Source organism: Westerdykella ornata (assembly GCF_010094085.1).
Source record: "Westerdykella ornata strain CBS 379.55 unplaced genomic scaffold EI97scaffold_1, whole genome shotgun sequence".
Lineage (NCBI taxonomy): Eukaryota > Fungi > Ascomycota > Dothideomycetes > Pleosporales > Sporormiaceae > Westerdykella > Westerdykella ornata.
The window spans coordinates 2,385,952-2,405,100 of NW_022986851.1; the positions used below are offsets into that span (position 1 = coordinate 2,385,952).

At 52.1% G+C, this 19,149-nt stretch overlaps 8 protein-coding genes across 8 annotated transcripts; 4 read left to right on the forward strand and 4 right to left on the reverse strand.

Moving 5' to 3' along the window:
* Positions 1–1,601: 1,601 nt before the first annotated feature.
* EI97DRAFT_368619 (uncharacterized protein) lies at positions 1,602–3,044 on the forward strand (the record flags this gene model as incomplete). Its single annotated transcript, XM_033795142.1, has 2 exons — positions 1,602–1,761; positions 1,828–3,044. The coding sequence occupies 2 exons, from the start codon at positions 1,602–1,604 to the stop codon at positions 3,042–3,044; spliced, it is 1,377 nt and encodes a 458-aa protein (XP_033659023.1).
* A 155-nt stretch (positions 3,045–3,199) lies between these two features.
* On the reverse strand, positions 3,200–4,498 carry EI97DRAFT_410356 (uncharacterized protein). Its single transcript, XM_033796703.1, has 2 exons — positions 4,072–4,498; positions 3,200–4,008 (listed from the first exon to the last, which is right to left on the reverse strand). The coding sequence occupies exons 1-2, from the start codon at positions 4,401–4,403 to the stop codon at positions 3,471–3,473; spliced, it is 870 nt and encodes a 289-aa protein (XP_033659024.1). The 5' UTR covers positions 4,404–4,498; the 3' UTR covers positions 3,200–3,470.
* Positions 4,499–4,609: 111 nt separating this feature from the next.
* On the forward strand, positions 4,610–6,294 carry EI97DRAFT_410359 (uncharacterized protein). The gene is made up of 2 exons (XM_033796704.1): positions 4,610–4,800; positions 4,848–6,294. The coding sequence occupies exons 1-2, from the start codon at positions 4,751–4,753 to the stop codon at positions 6,031–6,033; spliced, it is 1,236 nt and encodes a 411-aa protein (XP_033659025.1). The 5' UTR covers positions 4,610–4,750; the 3' UTR covers positions 6,034–6,294.
* A 2,427-nt stretch (positions 6,295–8,721) lies between these two features.
* On the forward strand, positions 8,722–10,137 carry EI97DRAFT_429509 (uncharacterized protein). Its single transcript, XM_033797456.1, has 2 exons — positions 8,722–9,517; positions 9,538–10,137. The coding sequence occupies exons 1-2, from the start codon at positions 8,801–8,803 to the stop codon at positions 9,886–9,888; spliced, it is 1,068 nt and encodes a 355-aa protein (XP_033659026.1). The 5' UTR covers positions 8,722–8,800; the 3' UTR covers positions 9,889–10,137.
* A 344-nt stretch (positions 10,138–10,481) lies between these two features.
* On the reverse strand, positions 10,482–11,933 carry EI97DRAFT_454677 (uncharacterized protein; the record flags this gene model as incomplete). The annotated part of the gene is made up of 3 exons (XM_033800566.1): positions 10,482–10,579; positions 10,674–10,731; positions 11,856–11,933. The coding sequence occupies 3 exons, from the start codon at positions 11,931–11,933 to the stop codon at positions 10,482–10,484; spliced, it is 234 nt and encodes a 77-aa protein (XP_033659027.1).
* A 413-nt stretch (positions 11,934–12,346) lies between these two features.
* EI97DRAFT_31094 (FAD dependent oxidoreductase-like protein superfamily) lies at positions 12,347–14,486 on the reverse strand. The gene is made up of 5 exons (XM_033794606.1): positions 13,822–14,486; positions 13,436–13,751; positions 13,215–13,366; positions 12,776–13,164; positions 12,347–12,722 (listed from the first exon to the last, which is right to left on the reverse strand). Exons 1-5 carry the CDS (start codon positions 13,985–13,987, stop codon positions 12,501–12,503), a joined length of 1,245 nt encoding a protein of 414 aa, XP_033659028.1. The 5' UTR covers positions 13,988–14,486; the 3' UTR covers positions 12,347–12,500.
* A 389-nt stretch (positions 14,487–14,875) lies between these two features.
* Positions 14,876–16,356, reverse strand: EI97DRAFT_438832 (uncharacterized protein; the record flags this gene model as incomplete). The annotated part of the gene is made up of 2 exons (XM_033799521.1): positions 14,876–16,211; positions 16,274–16,356. The coding sequence occupies 2 exons, from the start codon at positions 16,354–16,356 to the stop codon at positions 14,876–14,878; spliced, it is 1,419 nt and encodes a 472-aa protein (XP_033659029.1).
* Positions 16,357–17,207: 851 nt separating this feature from the next.
* Positions 17,208–18,720, forward strand: EI97DRAFT_367671 (uncharacterized protein; the record flags this gene model as incomplete). The annotated part of the gene is made up of 2 exons (XM_033795102.1): positions 17,208–18,244; positions 18,291–18,720. The coding sequence occupies 2 exons, from the start codon at positions 17,208–17,210 to the stop codon at positions 18,718–18,720; spliced, it is 1,467 nt and encodes a 488-aa protein (XP_033659030.1).
* Positions 18,721–19,149: the final 429 nt, after the last annotated feature.

The following is a 19,149-nucleotide window of genomic DNA, read 5'->3' on the forward strand; positions in this document are numbered from 1 at the left end:
AGAGAAGTTATTCTGTCCAATACGGGTCAAGTTCCGGAGGTATGAATTGCCCAATCTCTATGAAGCTAGTTCCACAACCCACGTCATCAGGCATGCTATCGGGCCAGCTCCCTCGCCTGCTCTCTTGTGAGCTCTCTGTTAAGTCCTGTACTGAATGAATAGATTCCCGGGCAGACTGCTTGGGCAGACTCCCTAGTGGCGTGCTCGGCTCTTTGTTTTTCTCCTCCCCTTTCTCATTTCCCAGGGTTCCGTTAACCCTACGAGGCGGAGACTGCGTTTCTTCTGTATTCGAGCCCCGCCTAGACACTTCGTCTATACCGTCCACTCGTTTCTCGCCGTTGTTGTAGGACCCCCTGCGCCTGGTGCGTGTATACATCCGGTACTGACTTCTGTCAGGTGAGAAGGAACATACTCGACAGCCCAGATATACTGCGCTGGAGCATGCTACACAGTGGTAGCAATGGCGGCAGTGCTTTTCCACTTCTTTTACTTCGTTACAGTCGCAATGCGCACAGGTGTCGTACGTGCACATAGAGCGTAAGTGTCTATGGTCCGGATCCTGATTGTTTGAGGATTGATTACATCTCAGATTCAGATACTGACTTACTTCGTGGGTGAGATAGTCGTTGTCTAGTTGGTGTTGGAATGGCGGCATCTTGAACGGGAGAAGGCCAATCAACCTGTCAATATCCCCGCTGGCTGATGTGCAGCTGGGAGCAAATGCACCGGCGAGAAGTGTTTCGTCTCGTTCTGTTCCGCAAACCAGTCTGTGGTACGCCTTCCTTAGATTGTTACCCTGCGAACAATGCGAATCCTTAAACCCGAGGTAGTGAATGAGGCTTCGAAGGTTGAAGGTGCGATCCGTTTCTTAAAACATAAGCCGCTCATAGTAGGGTAAGTTAGTACGCTGTGCCGCAATCTTCATCAAACTCCGCTCGAAACCCCGCACGGACATGGTTGGGCGGCTAGGGACAGTCAGGTTTTGGGGTCCAATCCCTTAAGTAATCAGTGCCGCTTTATGGCTAAACGTGGTGACATTCCCACCATACCGTATTCTGTGGAATTTGATATTGCCGTACCCTATATGATACCTTTCACACTCGAGCTGAGCAGACGGAAAATTAGGGCTCTGTTCGACCTTACCATACTGTCACGGTTTTCAGCATCTTGGCTCCTTACTTCGGTTTCCCTGAGTTGACTTTCCGTTGAATGATGGCACCTCAGCTTTGTTGATCAGCTCCGCCGCCAATATGGCACAGTAGCGCAAGGAACAGCCCAAGCGCAGCAGGCCTCGAGGCCAGCTAAACGCACCCACCCCGTGCCGCCTCCCCAAGCCGGTGAAATTCTAAGAACTCGAACGAGGACCAGTAAAAGTATATGTAATCAGGGTACATACACAGAGAGGAAACAAGGTTTATCATTCCACTGCATAATCTCTCCATCGAATTTTTTCAAGCCTCACAAATCGCCAGTTCTTGATTATATTCATCTGCGTTTCAATAGGCGCCAAAACTTCGCACCCACTAACCGCCTCCAGATACCGGGTACAAAAGCAGACGTCTTAACCCCCCAGCCAAAGTTCGGAGTTTCATGATTCCACAATGACGGTCTCTAACACGGTTCCGCGCTTTGCCACCTGCACCATCGGACAGTGTACAAGACCTGCAGTCCGAGGGCTCAGTTGCGGGAGATGTAAGAATCACCTATGCGTCAAACATCAGTCTTCTCAATTTCATGGATGCCCGTCGGGCTCACAGGCATGTGCTTCACTCTTGCATTTATCTTTTCTGAGGGGGCTAATTGCTCTCGATTAGTTGGACGATGAAGCGTGGGAGAAGGCAATCGATGACGAAGTCGCGGAGCTGCTGTCCGCTCTGGATGCAAACGAGCTGGCAAGAGTAGCAAGCTCCCTCAACGGTGGAAATCCTTGCGTCTTTCGGCCTGGCCAACACCTCGGCACTGGCGCGATCATGGGCTGTGCCAACTATCACGGATGGCTAGATTTTGAAGACGGGCAGAAATGGCTCGTTCGAATCCCCCGAACGGGTTTCGGTACTGTTCCAGCGGATCTCATTGAATACTTTGTCGCCCGCGAATACGCTACTCTGAAGTTTCTCGAGACGACAAAAGTACCCGCTGCTAAGGCGTTTGGGTCCGGGTTGGCCTCCGATCCTGCGAATCATGTCGGAGTCAACTACATCCTCATGGAAGCGCTACCGGGAAAGCCGTATTATTCGCATGAGGCCACAGAAGATCAAAAGAAACATGTCCTTGCACAGATTGCTGATGTCATGGTCGAGATTAGCAACCACCCTTTCCGTTTGGCCGGGTCATGCGTCGTGGAGGACGGGCAAGTGAAAGTTGCAGAAGTTGCCAGTGACCGCTTCATAAACCTCGGCAGATATGGCCCATTCGAATCAGACGCGGCATACTTTGCAAGTATCATCGAGCAGCACCTCGATCTTATCGCTGATGGACAATTGTATCACACATGTCCGAAAGAAGCATTTCTCTTCTATCGACTCTTCGCTCAAAACATTGACGAACTTTGCGGAGACGAGCCTAGAGACACTTTCTTCCTGAAACACGTGGACGACAAAGGTGACCATATATTGATCGACGACAAGTACAATATAGTTGGCATTATCGATTGGCAGTTCGCTCGCACAGTACCAGCACGCGAAGCGTTCGGCCCTTCTTTATTGACAGCCGACCTTGATTGTCTGTATTCTGGGAAAGCGGGAATTACAAAGGATGATATGGAGATTGACGGAGCATTGAGATTGCGCGGGCGCGAAGACCTAGCGACATTCGCCAGTGGAGACGAGTTAATCAGGAGATTCCAACTCGGACTCCCAAGTGGGTTCACTCGAGCCGAAATCCGTCAGTTGACCAAGGCCGTCCTTGTCACGCTCAGACCGGGAGAAGATGATATCAACATGGAGGGATGGGAGAGCGATGAATGGGTCCGCTGTCGTGATGACTATCGGACCACACAAATAGAGAGCTTGATATCAGAACAGATCTCACTTCAGATGATGTAGCAAGCATGTTATGCGCTTGTCCTTGGCCTGCAAAGCTATGGCAACCATTCTGTCATTGTCTCCAAGCCCCTCAATGCTCCAGAAAATGCGATGCGTGTTGGCGGTCACGGACGAAAAACCAAACGCCCCATATGCGGGAAGGATTCTTGGTAAAGCTTCAGTCAATAAATCTAGTGGCGATGAACTCTTTATCAGCAAGTATGTAACCTTCCTTGTCATCCATGTGTTTTCAGAGAGACGTTCCGCTGTCAGACTGTACCCTACGGTACTTCCACGGGTCGAAATCGTTCCATCGGCCGTTAGACCACTGTTCGAAGTTTTTCAGGATCAGTTACTAGTCTTATACCTCTCATTCCTGGGTTATACACAAACCTGCAACGTACGGTGAGCAATACCTATAGGCATCACCGCTTGCCACGCCGACAATCACGCACCCAACAGCGGCTCGGTCTCCCCGTCCAAATTTCCGCTACCCGAAGCTCCACGACGCTTAACCATCCACAGCAAAACCGCTTGACCAAGTGCAAAGATACCACGGTCAACAGCAGCCCAGCCAACCAATTCGTACCAAGTTGACAGTTGTGCCCAAGGAAAACCCCCCATTTCTTCATAAGGGAACCTGACTCTTCCAATCCATGAAACAGCCATGAATGCGAAAACAAACGCTTGGATGGCGAGCCTTACTTGAGCGAGAGCTTGGTCCTGAGGAGGACGTGAAAGAATTTGTTTTGCTTGGTAGTAGAATGCAGCGATGTTGAATGCCGTGATGATCCAACTCAAGTATAGAGAGTGGATGCCTAGAAACAGGGCCATTGGCCATTTACGGTCTTCCCAGGTCTTCGGGTCCATGGCATCAATAAAGAGTGGAACAACAGAGATGAGTAGGAAGGCGATGTATGTGGTGATTGCGAATTTTGCTGAACCGTCGAGGTGGTCTGAAGGCAAATATAAGCATATCACGAATCTACACAGAACACAGCATTAGCATTACTAAGTATCAAAGATGTCGGAAAGCGTTGGGTCTTACAAGGTCAACCAGAGGATGACTACCACAGCCTCCTGTGCTAAGTTGAGCCAGTCCCCAGCGTTGATTGGACTGTGCACGAAGAATTCGGGATCGCCGAAGTTGTTCTCAATGTAGAAGAACGCCAAGGTAAATTGTTCGATTGTAGAGATAAGGTTGAAAAGGAGGTAGTATGTTGATATGCCGGAGCTGTTCGCTCTAGTGATAGTGCGATAGGTTTGGGGTACGAAGGATACAACACTAAAAACCAGCAAAAGTCTGGAAATTGTTAGCACATCGAGGCGATGAAGACGACTTAAGGGTAGATCCAGACATGCGAATCCAGTTTGGCACATCAGTGGTTCCCATGATGTATGAAGTATAAGTGGCCGAAATGTGTGGCGGTCCGTTCGTGTTTGGAGCTGCTCCCATAATCATCACTACACTGTATCGTTTTATAGCAGAGGAATTTGGAAAACAAAGCGCTGACTGAAACGATATATCTCATGCGGTCATGTGGCGTGGTTCAGGCAGCAACCACCCACTCTCGCAAACCAGAACCACAAAAGAACAACAGTCCATTTATCCTCCCCACCTCTCTGCTAATTTCGCCATCAGAGCTCGAATTGAGTTGGCTGGATCGCCGTACTAGAGTTAAATCTGGAGAATAATCCTCAGGCCACCTGCAATGAGGGTGTGAAAAATGGAGAAAAGGTTGGCAAACTTTATTGCTCTATCAGAAGAGGCGGTACAGTAAGAGACCCCCGACAATACTTGGACAGCATCTCATTATGACTTAGCCCAGACACGCCGCAGCTACGCCTCGAGCTGAGCGGATGCAAGAATCTCTATCTGACCCTTCCCTACGTAATCACGTTCACGATCAACCGCCAGGATGCCTTCAAGGAGTCCGTCATCCTTGAATGGGAACCCCGTGCAAGTTTCGCAAAATCCGGCTTCGTGCTTCTACATCACAACGCAGCCAAACTTGAAGCCATCAGTATTGATCGTTCCGATCTTGACATGAGCCGAGACAGGCCTCTGGTGCTGGATGGGCATAACCCAAATCTCTGGGAACTTGCCCCACACGGATCCGTGACATTCGAAACAACTTTACCAGAAGCATTCCAGAAGGTACTGGAGCCTGGTCAGACATACAGCTTACTGTGGCCGGGTGTCGATATATCGACATGGGACTATGGCACTGTGCCTGAGCACACCGACCAAAAGCTTACGGAAAAATCTCCTTCCCTTGTATTGCCAGGCGGGGCTTTCGTCTCATTTTCCGCCAGCTTTAAGTCCCAGCCCTGGCCAATGCGAAGAGTACGAGAAGCTCTAGTTGGATTCGAAAGGGCGAACCTGGAGGAGCAACAATGGCGAGCTTTCCCTCCTAAAGACCACATAGAATGTGACCCAGACGCTCCAAGCCTTAGCGTTTCCATCCAATGCCAATCTACATTTTGCCCGGATAGCGGTTTCGAGGTGATCGTCAAGGTTACCTACCAAGCAGAGAGTACCGCACGGTCCATTACTTTTCACACACATATCTTTGAACAGGGCGACTACTATCAACTTGGCCGATGTTGTGACGGAATCTGGGAGAACTGCTACCAAGAGGAAGACTACGGCTTTCTGATAGTCAACGACCCAGACCTCCCATTGAATGTCGGTCAGAACGACCAGTTCGCCAGTCTCCAGCCGGGGGAGTCGTGGACGACCTCGCAACGACCAGGAAACTCTTGGGGGGAGTTACCGGATGACACCGAGGATGGTGAGGTCATCAGGTATGTCTTCACCGGGGGGACTTTGGACTGGTGGGATTGGGGTTCAAAGGCAGATCATGGAGGGACTGTGGTCAAGTTGCCCTGCTTCCATTTTGGGCCCGTGGTGGATCCCAGGGATAATGATGGGAGGCCAAAGTTGGATGTGCCATCATCAGGTGCGGTCGAATTTTCTTTCTCTAAACCTGAGAACCGTGGCGGCTAGAGTGGGGAGAGAAAGGGGAAATTATAGCCATTGAGGGAGACCAGGATGGTGGAGTGGCGGAGCAGAGGAGACTAGTCCGATCGCTTAATATCTTCCACTCCTATTAGGTAGAGAGAAGGGAACATCTATAGTTCGGATGCATCTGAAAATTAGTTTTGGAAATCATTGGGCTAACATACTGAGATGTTTACCGTATCGATGTGTAGATAGGGTTCACGAGGTTCAACACAGAAGAGAATACAGAAGGAGCGACTAGGCGGCGCGCTGTGGGGTTCTCTCCAGTGAACATTCACTAACAAGCTCGTACTCAGTGAAACCGTGCAAGATAGTCTTTAGATTGTTTTTACCACATCTAGCTGTTCAGCAATGAACTCGCAGATTCCGCGGTTGCGTTACAAGGGCGCAACGTATTCCTTTAGATAGTAGGATGTAATAACAAGGACCCATGCAGTGCAATTGAATATGTAGAATGGGATATAGAAGATTGAGAAACTGGAAATAGACGAAACAGAAACTTAAGCATAAGAAAAATGCGGAATAGAAACAAAGAAGTAGCGGACTACAGAATGTAATAAGATAGGAAATTGTGAAAGCCTAACGTGTACGTATACGGAGTAGAAAGGGCGCTTATTTACTACGTCTTCCCGCACTGTGAACGTATATCAATCTAATAGGATTTTAGGTTTAAATAGGAAACGGATACCAGCTGCAATAGAAGAAGGAGAGTCGTATCGTGCATTCAGATTAACAATTGCGTCGTTATCAGTAATATCCGTGATTGCGAATATCTGGCTCCGCTTGGTGGGTTAGTTAATCGAATGGGACAGGCGGGCGAGCGCGATGGATTTGGCGACCATGCAACTGCATGCAAGAGGATTAAATAGTCTTTCGTGCTTTCACATTTTGCTTTCACGCTCGTACGCAGATGCATTATCCATTATTTTAGTGATGTTCTTCTCCAGTATATGGTAACAGTCGAGGTAATCGTTAGTAGCACTGGGGTACAATGAGTGAATAGGGGTGCTGACGGCAGAATTGGTAAGCTTAGTCGCAAGGTAAGCGGAAAGAGATAAAAGGCACCGGCTTTACATGGTTTCGGAAACTAAGCGATAGGGGAGCAACGTGTGTAACGATTCATGAGTAGCGTCAACGAAATGCAGCAGGCTTATTATTAAGGGAGTGCGCCGGCGACAGAGGTATATCGGTTTTCGGTCAGGGACTGCTGTACTGTGTAGACCTGCACCAGTGTCGGAATCAGTTTGACACTGGAGCGCCTATATTTCGCAGCCTTAGGATCAAGTCCCGAATTCGTAGCCTAGAACCCGCAATAATTGTGTTGCCTCGACTGATGACGAGGAGGACACAATAGTGTTGAGGCTAGTACCGGTAGTGCAACAAAAGGGAGACATTGCCTCAAGCTGGGAATGGTGGTGCATGACGGTCCCACCCATTCGAGACCCGGAGGAGGCGAATCAGCGGATGCTGAATCGAGTTGCCTATTCTGTCCCCCAACTGTCTCGCCTGGGTCTTTCCATCATCGCACACAAAAAAATTGCAGCAATATTGCCAAATGCACCCAAGTCATCTACGACACGAGGAGTGTTCCTATCTTTGCAACTCTTTGCTGCAAACCCCGTACCTATCAGTGTATAGGCTGTACACAGCTATACACCCATGGACGCATGTGACTGCGATGCGGCGACACGGATAACGGGGCTAATATAATCAAACGGTTCTCTCGAGCGTCTGCTTCTCTGCTGCTTCCGAACTGCTTCTGTGCAGGGGACCTACCCCAGGATTTGCAAATCTCCCGGCAGTGCGCCCGTTTTCTTCATTTACGCGGCCGGTTCAAATGAAAGCGAATATGCGGGGTTAATCAACTGCCCCGGATCGAATCTTCCCTAGCCAGGCACAATAGATGAAAAATATGGGGTGCAGAGGCTTCGAGAAGCATGCGGCCCGCGTGAAGAGGAGATTCGAAGGACCGCGGTGCCTGATGCCATATTAACAGGTGTAAAAATTGAGGTGGGCGTGACTGGGCGCGAAGAGGCGTGCATTATGAGAGATAATGTGTTACTAAATTGGCGTTTCGATGCAGAGCTCACGGCTCGATCTCCCGCCAGCCCTTGCACATTATTGTTGTTTGTGCGGAGTAGTAGTCTCGTTACTCGTAGCATCTAGTGGTATGACTATGCGGACAGCGTCGCCCTGGCGGTCGCACGTGTCTAATCGGCAAGTGATTTGTACAACGCTGTATGGATACCTGCTCCATAGCTCCCCACCCCTTTGACATACGGCCGATGATAGGAGAGACTCCGCCTTGCGATAATCACCAAGGCAGCATCAGCGCCCGAGAACTGCGACAGGCGAAGGGTCGTCCAACATCAGACCAGCAAGGGAAGGGCAAGAAGGGTCCAGGCTTTCGGCCAGGAAGGGACTCAAGAGTCAAGGAGGAGCGGCCTCTGCAGGGAGGCCCTCGTGAAACGCAGGTGACGGGCCGCGTCTCGAGTTGTCCGTGATGTTGGCCGCAGGGGGAAGAAAACCAGGGGGTGAATGTGGTTGTATTCAGGCCTAAATTAAGAGAAATAAGCACGCCCGCGCTACGCCCGTTTGGGCAAGGGCCGCACTGCCTCCCTTGTTGCCGCTGCCTGCACATAAAGGCCACCTGTCCTCACCTTACTCCTGGATATCATCCCTCGTTCCTCCACCCACAACCCGATGCAGTCCTAGAAGCATCGATATCACAACCTCCTTACCCAATTCCACCATGGCTTCTGAGCAGCTCGTCTACCAAAACTTCACCCAGGCTATGACCACTCCCGCCATGATCTCGGTCAACCAACTCACCCCTCCTCCCTCCTTCGACCCCACAGCCACAACTATCAAGATGGAGGACCTCACAATACCGCTCAACCTGTCTACCCCGCCTCCACCCTCACTTCCCCCGACATCACATCCCACCCCGTCATCGACAGAGGCTAAGCCAGTCAAGAAGCGGAAATCGTGGGGTCAGGTCCTCCCAGAGCCCAAGACCAACCTCCCCCCGAGGAAGAGGGCCAAGACCGAAGACGAGAAGGAACAGAGACGGATCGAGCGTGTGAAGCGTAACCGCCTTGCCGCCCACAACTCGAGGGAAAGGAAGCGGCAGGAGGTAGAGCAACTCCAGGCCGAAAAGGATAAGCTAGAAGTGGAGCTCAAACAGGCGAAAGCCACAATGGCCCTGATGGCCGCACAAATCCAGGCCTTCCAAGCCAGACACCCCGACGAAGCCTTGGAATACGTCTTCGACGCGTCATCCTCCTACACATCATCGTCATCACCCGAGTTCATCCGGGGATCGTCGGAAACTGTGTGTCCCCGCCAGACCTCGTTGCCCTCGCCGCCATCTACCGACTCAGCGACCTCACCCCGCGACGATTCCTGCCAGCCTGAGACGCCGGCGTACACGGAGAGCGTGGCCACCGACCTCGACCAGACACGATATCCTGCAGCGATATTGTGCGACCTGCAGTGTCAGTCGAGCTCGGCGACCGCCTCCCCAGCCCCGTCTCTCCAAACGACCCTGGCTTCCCCTTTTCCCTCCAGCTCAACTACAACAACATTGGCGTCGAGGAAAAGCCAATCGACGACCTCTTCAACTTCGACCAGTTCCCCGACCAGTCTGACGACTCGACCACCACTAGCACCTCTCACAGCAGCCTGGACGCGTCCGACTTCTTCACCACGTCCTTCTTCGACGCGGGCGCCACGAACCCCTACGGCCTCTCGGATTCCTATGACGCAAAGACCTTCGACTTGCAGACAACCTCTGGCGCAGCTAACGCTAGCGACGGGGTTCTCGCAGCGGGGATCTAGCTTCAAGTGGATCGCGGGGTTGAAAGGGTTCAAGGCGTGCGCGGCGAAGGAGGCTGCTCGGTCGCGGAGTCGGATGGAAAGGTCCAGTGGGTTTGGGAGCAGCAAAGGTTTCTTGTCGTTGAGTAGGGAATGGGAATGGAAAATGGGAGGGGAATTGGGTGTCATTCTCGGCGGAGTTCACTTGGCGTTTGTCACGGTCTGTAGATTAGGTGATGAGTACTACGATGAAATGAAAGCATTTGGTGGCTCTATACTACAAACTTGGTTCTCTCTTGCTGTGGTGCCTGTGTGGGATTTGCTCTGACATACTCTCGCAATATTCGCTAAGACTACACGCCATTGTGATACGATTTCAGCTTGCATGGCCTCACCCACTCAAGCGTGTAATCTATAGACACACAATCATAAACTCCCAAATCTTGCAGGACTTCAGTTGGTCTCACGTCAAAGGAAAGAAATCTCAACACATAGGTTCGTCATGGCATTTTCAGAGACTGTTGTTACAGAGTATACCATGACATTCCGCATCCCAAGCATAGGTAGATCCTTTCATCCCTCGTAATCTTCCCAAATCTCAGATTCCATTCCATCCCTCAAGTGCGTCCCTTGTTCATCTTCTCGGGCGGAGCTCCCTTGCCGCTCCCCGTACCCACGCTCCCGCCGCCGCCGCTGGCATTCATGCCCTCGAGAGCTGTATATACATCGTGTAGAGTCAGCGAAGCACGATACACTGATTTTGTGAAAGTGGGAACAGTGGGGATGTGTAGGTTAACTAAGGAACTTACCACCGCCTTTCTCGTGTTCGGGCATTGGCGCCGTCTTTTGGGCGCGCTGGATGGTGGGCTGGTTAGGTGGGGGAGTTAGCTTGGTGTTATGTTACCAGGGAGGGAAGGCAAGAATGTAGAATAGTGCGGAAGCGCGGGAGGCGTCTCTGGATGGTGTGTGGCATGCATATTTTCCCCTGCGGCGGCCAGAAACATCCGAACTCTTCTCAAGTCCCTGCGTAGTCCGCATGGTCCTCTCGGAGTGGCGTCTGATGAGGCGTGCTCCCGGCTTCAGCCCTCCATGTCATCGCCCCGCTGGGACTTCGAGGCGGGCTATCCAAGTATGGCCAGGCGAGGAGCAGCACGAAATGTGCGATGCGAAACCGAACTCGGATCAAACATGCTGATCTGATAATCCTCCATATAGGTGGAACAAACGCGTGCCGCGGGCGAGAATCCTGTGCCCCAGACTCTTACTCAAATCCTGCGTCCCAGATAGACCTGATGAGCAGGCACGCCTTGCTGCGACCGGCGAAGTACCCACTCCTCAGGCTTAGGGCACTCCTCGCTCGCCTCGCGCGAAGGACGCGGCGAACACTAGGTCTGAGAGGCGAGGCCCTTGGCTCCCAGACAAGGCGAGCTGAGAGGTCCTGCTGCAGAGGATGAGGAGAGATGCAGGCGAGGGATCATCTCAGATAGATGTATCCTCAATCCGGAGGAACAAATCAGGTACCCTGGATGCATCTCTCAATGCCCGACGTGCCCCACAAGCCCCAAACAGCTCCGAATAGAAGAATACCATCGTGCGAGCTCCATCCAGGTCGAGGTTCCCCGTCATCAGGCTTGTAGAGGGTGCAGATAGATGCGGACTCGCTAAGCCTACGCCTCAATAGATACTCTCGCGGGAATACCGACAAGGCGAGCAGAGCAGGCACGATGATTCCGAAGTCCGACGCCTGCGGTTCGTTCTCGCGCGACGTTCCGTAAGTAGTTCTCGAGCGCCCTCATGGGAGTGGTCCATTCGTATACATCTCTCGCGTCAGAGAGAGCCGGGGTGGTGCTATTTCGGGACTCGCTTCGGAGAACCAGGTGCAAGTGGTACTGGGGAATAGCATGCAAGCCACAATCCGCAAGCCACAAACACCATCCAGAGACGACCATTCCAAATGATAACGACGAAAGAAAAAACGGAATTAGACGTACATCTCCACTGCTACCATGCGTAAGATGCTCCCCCGTCTCAAAGGGTCCGTTGTCCGAAGCACCACCTGCACGAGGCATCGTTTCGTTTGGGTATATCGTGTCGTAAGTATGGGTGGCACTTGGTGTGTTTCAAAGACGAGAATGTATGAATATGGCCGTGAGAAACGTCGTTGGTGTTGAGATGCCGAAGGAAAGAAGATGAGAGGAGAGTTGCAGTTAATAACGACGTTGCTACATCGTCTCCATCTAGTGACGTCATCTGCTCCCGGCCAGATGCGGCTCGTGGAGAGTTCTGAAAGTGAATGCCTGCCAAGATGGAGAGGGGTTTGGTGGACATTCCGATTAAGTGATGGTAAAATGATGTAAGGGTAGAAAGAGAAGGGAAAGTCAGGATCTCGATGCTACCAGTACGTTTCGGGAATGGGTGAGGATGTAAGTGTGTTTAAAGGATACAGGTTCATCGTACCATGCAGTTGAACAGTCCGTGGAGTTGCCAACCGCATGCTGGAAGAAAGAAAGTTTGGCCAGAGGATGACCCTCCTGGCACCATGAGCATCCAGTGCCATGTGCAGCATACGCCCACAGTACCCGCAACCCAGCCCAACGTCCAGTCTATCCGCAACGCCAAACTAATGCACCACCGCCTCAAGGCAGACCCAGAGCAGAAATGTCCGCAGACGTCTTCCTCCCCTCAATCAATTCCGCCATACACAAGCCCGTGCCGCAAGACTGCGCAATCCCCCAAGCACCGTGCCCTGCCGCCATGAAAACCCCTCCATAAGGTTTCGTCTTAAGTCGACCACCAAGTCTCGCGTCGGGAATCCTAGCTACGATAGGCCGTCCGCTCGAAGTCACCGGACGGAAACACTGAGCCCTTGTTAGTTCTCAAGCTGAAAAAGAGAATGATGGCTGTAACGTACAAGCGACTCCCTCGTCGTCTCCACCTCCTTCCCCTCCACAGTTCCCATCATCGCCAGCGCACAGTCCGTCAGCTTTTTGATTGCCTCAGGGTTCGGCTTCGCATCCGTGGGTACCTCAGGGAGGGGTATTTGCATCGAATTCAGCCCGGCAAGATATACCTCCCCACCACTTCTGGAGAAAAATTCCGGTGAAAAGCCGAGCGTGTCTGTTGCAAATACGGCATGGCACATCTCTTCCGTTGCCGTGTCTTTGAAATGCGGGTTCTTGAGGAGGAGAGAATGCCCTGCTAGCGCGGAAATGGGTATGCAAGTATTTGAGTCGGGAAAGAGGGTTGAGAAGAGGCGTGGAGTCCAGGCGCCGGTTGTGAGCACTAATCGTGAACATGGTACTGTGGGTGTCAGTGGGTGGTCGAGGAGGGAAGCTGTAGAGTGCTCATACGCTCAGTCTCTGATCCGTCCTGGCTGATCTTAATCCCAATCAACTGATTCTGCTCATCCCTCGTCACCCCCACAGCTTTCGCAGGGTGATGCAGCTTAACCCCTCTCTTCAGACACTCATCCAGCAGGAACTGACAGAATTTCAACGGATCTCTGTGTCCCATCACGAGCCAGTCAGTCTCTCTCACACACAACCTCCCAGCAAAGGAAAACCGCACTCACAACTGCGCCGTGCTATCATCTCGGCTAATCACCTCCAGCGTGGCCCCCTCGCTCCTCTTCAACCACACCGGTCCCTCTTGGTCGGCCTTTGGCTGCGACTCCGCCGCGGCCGCTGCGGCCGCCTGCGCTCTACTCCTCCCATTGAAGAGCCAATCCTCCCCACTCCCACCAACTGCATCTTCGTCTGAGTACTGGCTGTAGGATATACCCGTGCTTGCACTATATCCCCACAACTTCCTCCCATCGTGTTTGTCTGCGAGTTCTTTGTGGAGCTTGAAGGAGAGGGCGCCGAGGGAAGCGACGGATGGGGCGAACCCTATTACATGGGCTGGGTTAGAATGGATGCGCAAATTGTGTATATCGATGTGACTTTATGGGGTGCCTACAATCAGCAGCTAGAAAACCACCCGCAAAGCCTGATGCACAGTGAAATAGGTCGGCGATGGGATCGACCAGGTGGATCCTCTCAGGAGGTGTGTTCCCCGATTGCGAAAGATAGTAGGCGGTCGACAGGCCAATGATTCCGCTTCCCAGGATGACTGTGTCGGCCATGTTGTGCGCTCTATGAAATGAGACAGTGCGAAGAGAAGAATGAAAGAGAAACGTCTGGAGCTGGGAGACGAGCTCAGGGCAAAGCTAAAGCTAAGCAACAGCTCAGGATGCCGATGCGGGGCCGCCCGTGGTCGTTAGGTGCATCGCAGGAAAATGGATGGCAACCTTGGAAGAGCAAGAGGTCGTACGATCTTTCGCCGGGACTGTAACCCGGGGAGCTGCGAATTCGAGACAAACGACTGCTCCTTCCGAGTGTTTGCGTGGTTTCCGACATCTGACGATGGCCTGATCTCTTGCGTTTGTTAGGGAATGCCGGTTTTTGCCGTTTGTAGCATTGTTGCCATGTAGGTACACTAGATTAATTGAGAGATGTCTAGTCTGGTGAGGATGACGTGCCTCTCCGGCAAAAGCCCATAGATGGCACTTGGTGGGAAGAAAAAAGCCCCAAAAGCTTGGGGGTGTAGAGTCGCTGTATCAACTTCCCTAGATGCAGGATGATTTTTGTTTCGCTACATACCCGGTACACCGTTGAGGTTGTCCAAGCACAGTTTTACGGGAATCCTCGGCTATAGATAAAGAGGTAAATTGGCCCCTGTAGCAACTCCCTCATACCGTAGCGGCAATCACTTGTTACAATACAACACCATAGAGTTGCACCAAGCCCTAACGCTGCGACTGAAGCGCATAGAAAGAATAACTATTTGTTGAATGCTCAGTAATACAATGACTTATACTACCACCCCGTTTCCACCATACTAAGCATGCATTGCAACCAATGCTCGCAGAGGCCAACCTTCAATTCCATCATCGAGAATACCTGCCTAAATTCCACCATGTCAAACCATGTCTAGCTAGCCGATAGCCGTCAAGCTTGTTGTGGTGTCAGTCTCAGTATACAGCCATTCCCATGTCGGTTTGCGTTGCGACGCTTTTCTTGTGCTCGCCCGATGCTTTTCGAGAGACGCGCGGCTCCTCTATGTGGTCATCCCTTCGTTCCTCTACTTCATCGAAGACAGAATACGCGCGAATGATCTCCTGCAGATATTCCCTATCATCCAGCGAGCTGCGTGCCCCGATAGAGGAAATGCTGTAACGACTGTCACGGATGGCACCATTTGATGGGTTGGCCGTTGCGTCAGTAATGTCGGCACTAATGGCACCGTCGGTCTGGATAGGCGTCGGTGCAGCATATCCAGAACCATCGTACATCCCAGCGTGTTGGCCCCACCGGATTTCGCAACGAACAGACTTGGGCTCACCTTCAGAGGGCTCCGTGTCTTGACCTTGCCGGTTGACTGCGGGTTCTGCTTCTTGAGGCTCAACGTGGATTCGACAGAGCTCCTCAAAATTCTGTAAAGCAACGACAATCCTCGAGTCAACTCTTTCCCATTCGTCTACGCACTCCGAACGACGGGTCATGTCGTCCTTGCCACTCCTCTTTGAATGAGATGCGCGCCCGGTGGGAGCATCAAAGGTCAACTCGGTACTAACCCCTGAACCCTCATTGGCAACCATATCAAGCGAAAAGTAGCCATTGGTACCCATGGAGCGGACAGCGGGAGAAACCATGGGAACATCGGGAGGTTTGATGTCTTCAAAGGTAAGGTTAGTCCCTGGCATCGGCGTAGGAATTGGCTCCCTCATGGCTAACATTGCCGACAGCTCTGGGCGCTCTGGAGAGCTACCAGGCGAATCCGAGAATCCTGGTGATGCCTGCATAGCTCTTGTCAGGTGGCCTGGCGTGTCGGGAATGGTTCCACCAGGCAGCGATGCTTTTGGAGGCGGCGTCGACTGCCTACTACCCGGGACGGCGATGGGCGATGATCGGTGTATACCCACTTCGGAAGTATCTGGACTAGTTCGTTTGCGGACGAACAGGATCTGACTAGCAGGAGGGGTCTCTAAAGCAAGTGCAACAGACGGCATAGCTTTCAATGAAGGCGTCTGGGAAGTGAGGTTAGCATTCATCAGCAAGGCAAAGGAAAACCGTAAATCAACCTCGTTGAGACAACTGCGAGAGTCGTCGTCATGACTGGATTTGGCTTTCATGACATCAAAACTTGATCTTAGCTTTCGCAGGGACCGCGCCAACTTGCTGCTCCGCTTGGAAGGACTGTCCGTCCTAGACGAATCATTGGAGGAAGGACTCTGACCAAGGTCTTCAAGACTGCATGATGTACGATCTTTGATTGATGGAGGCGAGTCTCTCGTTGGCGTCTCGGGCCTAGACATGTGTCAGTAATTCTACACTAAGGTGACCGTGAGAGCGCAGGGCCATCAACTTACACTGCGGGTTGCTCAACATGGTCCACTTTGTAGAGTCCCAGGAAACTCTTCCTCGTACGCACAGCAAGCGTTATCAGCGTCATACCTGATTATCGATGCAGGCTCTGATGTGCGACTGGTGAATTATGCTGGCATGCGGGTCATGGGCGAGAGGGAAGAAACGAAGCATTGTGACGATAGCTGGACATTTCTTTGGCAGCGAAGTAGATAGCTCTTGCCTTAATCCAAGGGGATTGGACTGCTTCTCGGAGGGAGTAGCAAGCCATGAGAGTCGAGCCAAAGCAGGCGCCATCTTCCTCCCTAGTACTGCCTTTTCCGAGTGCCAATGGCTCCGATGGCTCCCAGAAATACCTGCGCCCCATGATGAACTCCTATCCTACACTATGCGCATTATAACCCGTTCTAATAACGGGCTCACACGCTCGACCGAGGCGGCTGGCATACAATTCTTGCAATGTGCAGTGACAACGTGCATCAGATGAGCTGGGTGCTATTGTGAAAACCAGTTCTAAGTGCTAGTTGTGTAGGCTGAGGTTGCCGGTGACAATCGTGCAGTATCTCCAGGAGAAGGACATGCGGTAACGCACAAGTACACACAAAAGAATCCTCTATTCTGGATAATCCAAGAGCATGCCGTTGGGGATGTTGGACGACAAGCAGTTGTTGAGAACTACGATCAATCAAGCACTGCGCCAAGACAAGTTTTGGCGATCACACGTGATCGTCAATGGCCCGTGCAGCCCTTACAATGTTCGCGTTCACGTCCGTCTGGTCCGCGACAGCCATCCTGAACCTTGGAACGCAAACCTGACAACACGCGAGTTACTTCTCAATTGGACCTCTGTTACATACATACCTTCACGATACGGCCGACAAGACCTTTTCCTGCTTTCGAACCGATTGAGAAGGTTGCGCCTGATCCGACCGCGCAATCATGGCGCGTGGCAGACCGTCAAGAGCTGCGGCTCGTCGCAGCACACCGGTGCGAACAGCCACTCCCCAACAGGACTCCGATGAAGAGATGGTGGACGCACAGGATTCACGCGCAGAGACTCCCGCACAAGACGATGATGCCGGGACCCCGGCGCAGGAGTCGGAGGAAGAGAAGGCACCCTCAGAGCCATCCTCTCCCCCCGTTATTCAATCATTTCCGCGCAAAAAGCGTCTTGGCCGACCGCCGAAAAATCGACCGCCGGACTGGAATGTCATTGAACCCGACAACGCTTCGGAGGGTGGTACGCCTATCAAACGAAAGCGAGGACGACCCGCAGGGGGAGGGCAACGGGGCCGACCGAGGGGTGGACCGGCACAGCCTACACGTGTGGCAATCGACAAGGAGGGAACCATGGCAGATGTTGTCAACGACGAGGTTGACCTCCCGGAAGACCCGGAAGGTGAAGAGAAGGTTGATAAGCTGGGAAATCTAAAAGGAGGCCGGGACTATCGCGTGCGAGTGTTCACAATCACTGGACGAGGAGATCGGCTGTACATGTTGTCGACGGAGCCAGCTCGCTGTTGCGGCTTCAGGGACAGCTATCTCTTCTTTACCAAGCACATGCAGCTCCACAAGATCATTATCGATGACTCCGAGAAAAGAGACCTCATCGAACGAGACATCATACCACATTCCTACAAGGGTCGTGCGATTGGTGTAGTCACTGCGCGTTCTGTCTTCAGAGAGTTCGGTGCCCGCATAATCATCGGCGGAAAGAAGATCATCGACGACTACTATGTCACCGCAGCACGGGAGAGGGGTGATGTGGAGGGCGAACTAGCAGATCCGAATGACAAACTGCCGCCACCAGGGGAGCCTTACAATAAAAACCAATACGTTGCATGGCACGGTGCCAGCAGCGTCTATCATACAGGTGTGCCCAGCGTTCCTGTGTTACCGGGAAAGCCGGCGCCCGGAAAGCGGAAAGTGAATATCACCTCTGCCAATTGGCAGTTCGAACATGCACGGTCATCAAGGTCAGTCGTACGTCAAGCCACCCAGTCGACCTGCTAACATTCCCAGTCGCTTCAACTCATCACTTTCTGCTTTACGGAAGGCGAACATTCAGGGCATATATGATCCGCATACAAACTTGATGTGCTATCCCAAGATCACTCAACCTACGCATGCGAGATGGGAAGAAGTTCCCCCGTCCGAATCTGACGTTCCAGAGGCGGTACGCCGGAATTATCTCGTCATCGATACATACTTGCAAACGCCTCCTTTCTCGGGATTGGGAATCCCTGGACCCGATGGAGACTTTTACGACGTGGGACCCAATGGCCTACCCGATGTCTCAGAGGAAGATATAGCCAAAATGAGCGAGGAAACGCGTCAAGCGTTCCTGAAAGCCAAGCAGGCGGAACAAGAGTGGAAGAACCAATGGCAGTCGGAAGCTGTGGACGGCGCACGAGCGAAGATCAAGATCAACTACACCGGCGTTCCTGTTTAGTAGATGATCTCCGATGGACCTTTGTACGATAGGTTATTGTGCTTCATGGTTTGCAGGGTTTGATTGCGATACCAAGGCAGGGATTCACAGGCCTCTTCACTTTAAAACGTCTGACGGCTCTGGACTTGGGCCCAGTGAATAGCGGAAAGAGGTTCATTTCTCATCTTATTGTTTCAATTGGTTTGTCCTGTGCGATATGTGAGTCTCAACTTGAGCTATGATGGGAACGCGGATAGGTTCCTTTGTTTCACTACGGGTTAGTGGTCGATTCCGTAACACCCAAAGACCAACTCCACCTCTAGGAGGTTTACGCCAAAGCCACATCTTACAACGTCAAAGAAACGGTGATCGCCTAGTCGAAACTGGCGCCCGTGAGGGCATCCCGAATGACAACTACGATGGCACCGGAAGGATAAAGACCGAATGGAC

What these genes read in the sequence shown, in the direction of transcription:
- EI97DRAFT_410356 (XM_033796703.1), bottom strand. Translation starts at nt 4,403, where the DNA reads ATGTGCCAAACTGGATTCGCATGTCTGGATCTACCCTTAAGTCGTCTT. An exon ending in GTCATCCTCTGGTTGACCTT is followed by an intron (nt 4,009 to 4,071) that starts GTAAGACCCAAC and finishes TGTTCTGTGTAG; the next exon opens with ATTCGTGATATGCTTATATT.
- EI97DRAFT_410359 (XM_033796704.1), top strand. Translation starts at nt 4,751, where the DNA reads ATGGAGAAAAGGTTGGCAAACTTTATTGCTCTATCAGAAGAGGCGGTA. An exon ending in CTATCAGAAGAGGCGGTACA is followed by an intron (nt 4,801 to 4,847) that starts GTAAGAGACCCC and finishes ATTATGACTTAG; the next exon opens with CCCAGACACGCCGCAGCTAC.
- EI97DRAFT_429509 (XM_033797456.1), top strand. Translation starts at nt 8,801, where the DNA reads ATGGCTTCTGAGCAGCTCGTCTACCAAAACTTCACCCAGGCTATGACC.
- EI97DRAFT_31094 (XM_033794606.1), bottom strand. Translation starts at nt 13,987, where the DNA reads ATGGCCGACACAGTCATCCTGGGAAGCGGAATCATTGGCCTGTCGACC. An exon ending in TGGTTTTCTAGCTGCTGATT is followed by an intron (nt 13,752 to 13,821) that starts GTAGGCACCCCA and finishes CCCATGTAATAG; the next exon opens with GGTTCGCCCCATCCGTCGCT. An exon ending in AGACGACGAGGGAGTCGCTT is followed by an intron (nt 12,723 to 12,775) that starts GTACGTTACAGC and finishes ACAAGGGCTCAG; the next exon opens with TGTTTCCGTCCGGTGACTTC.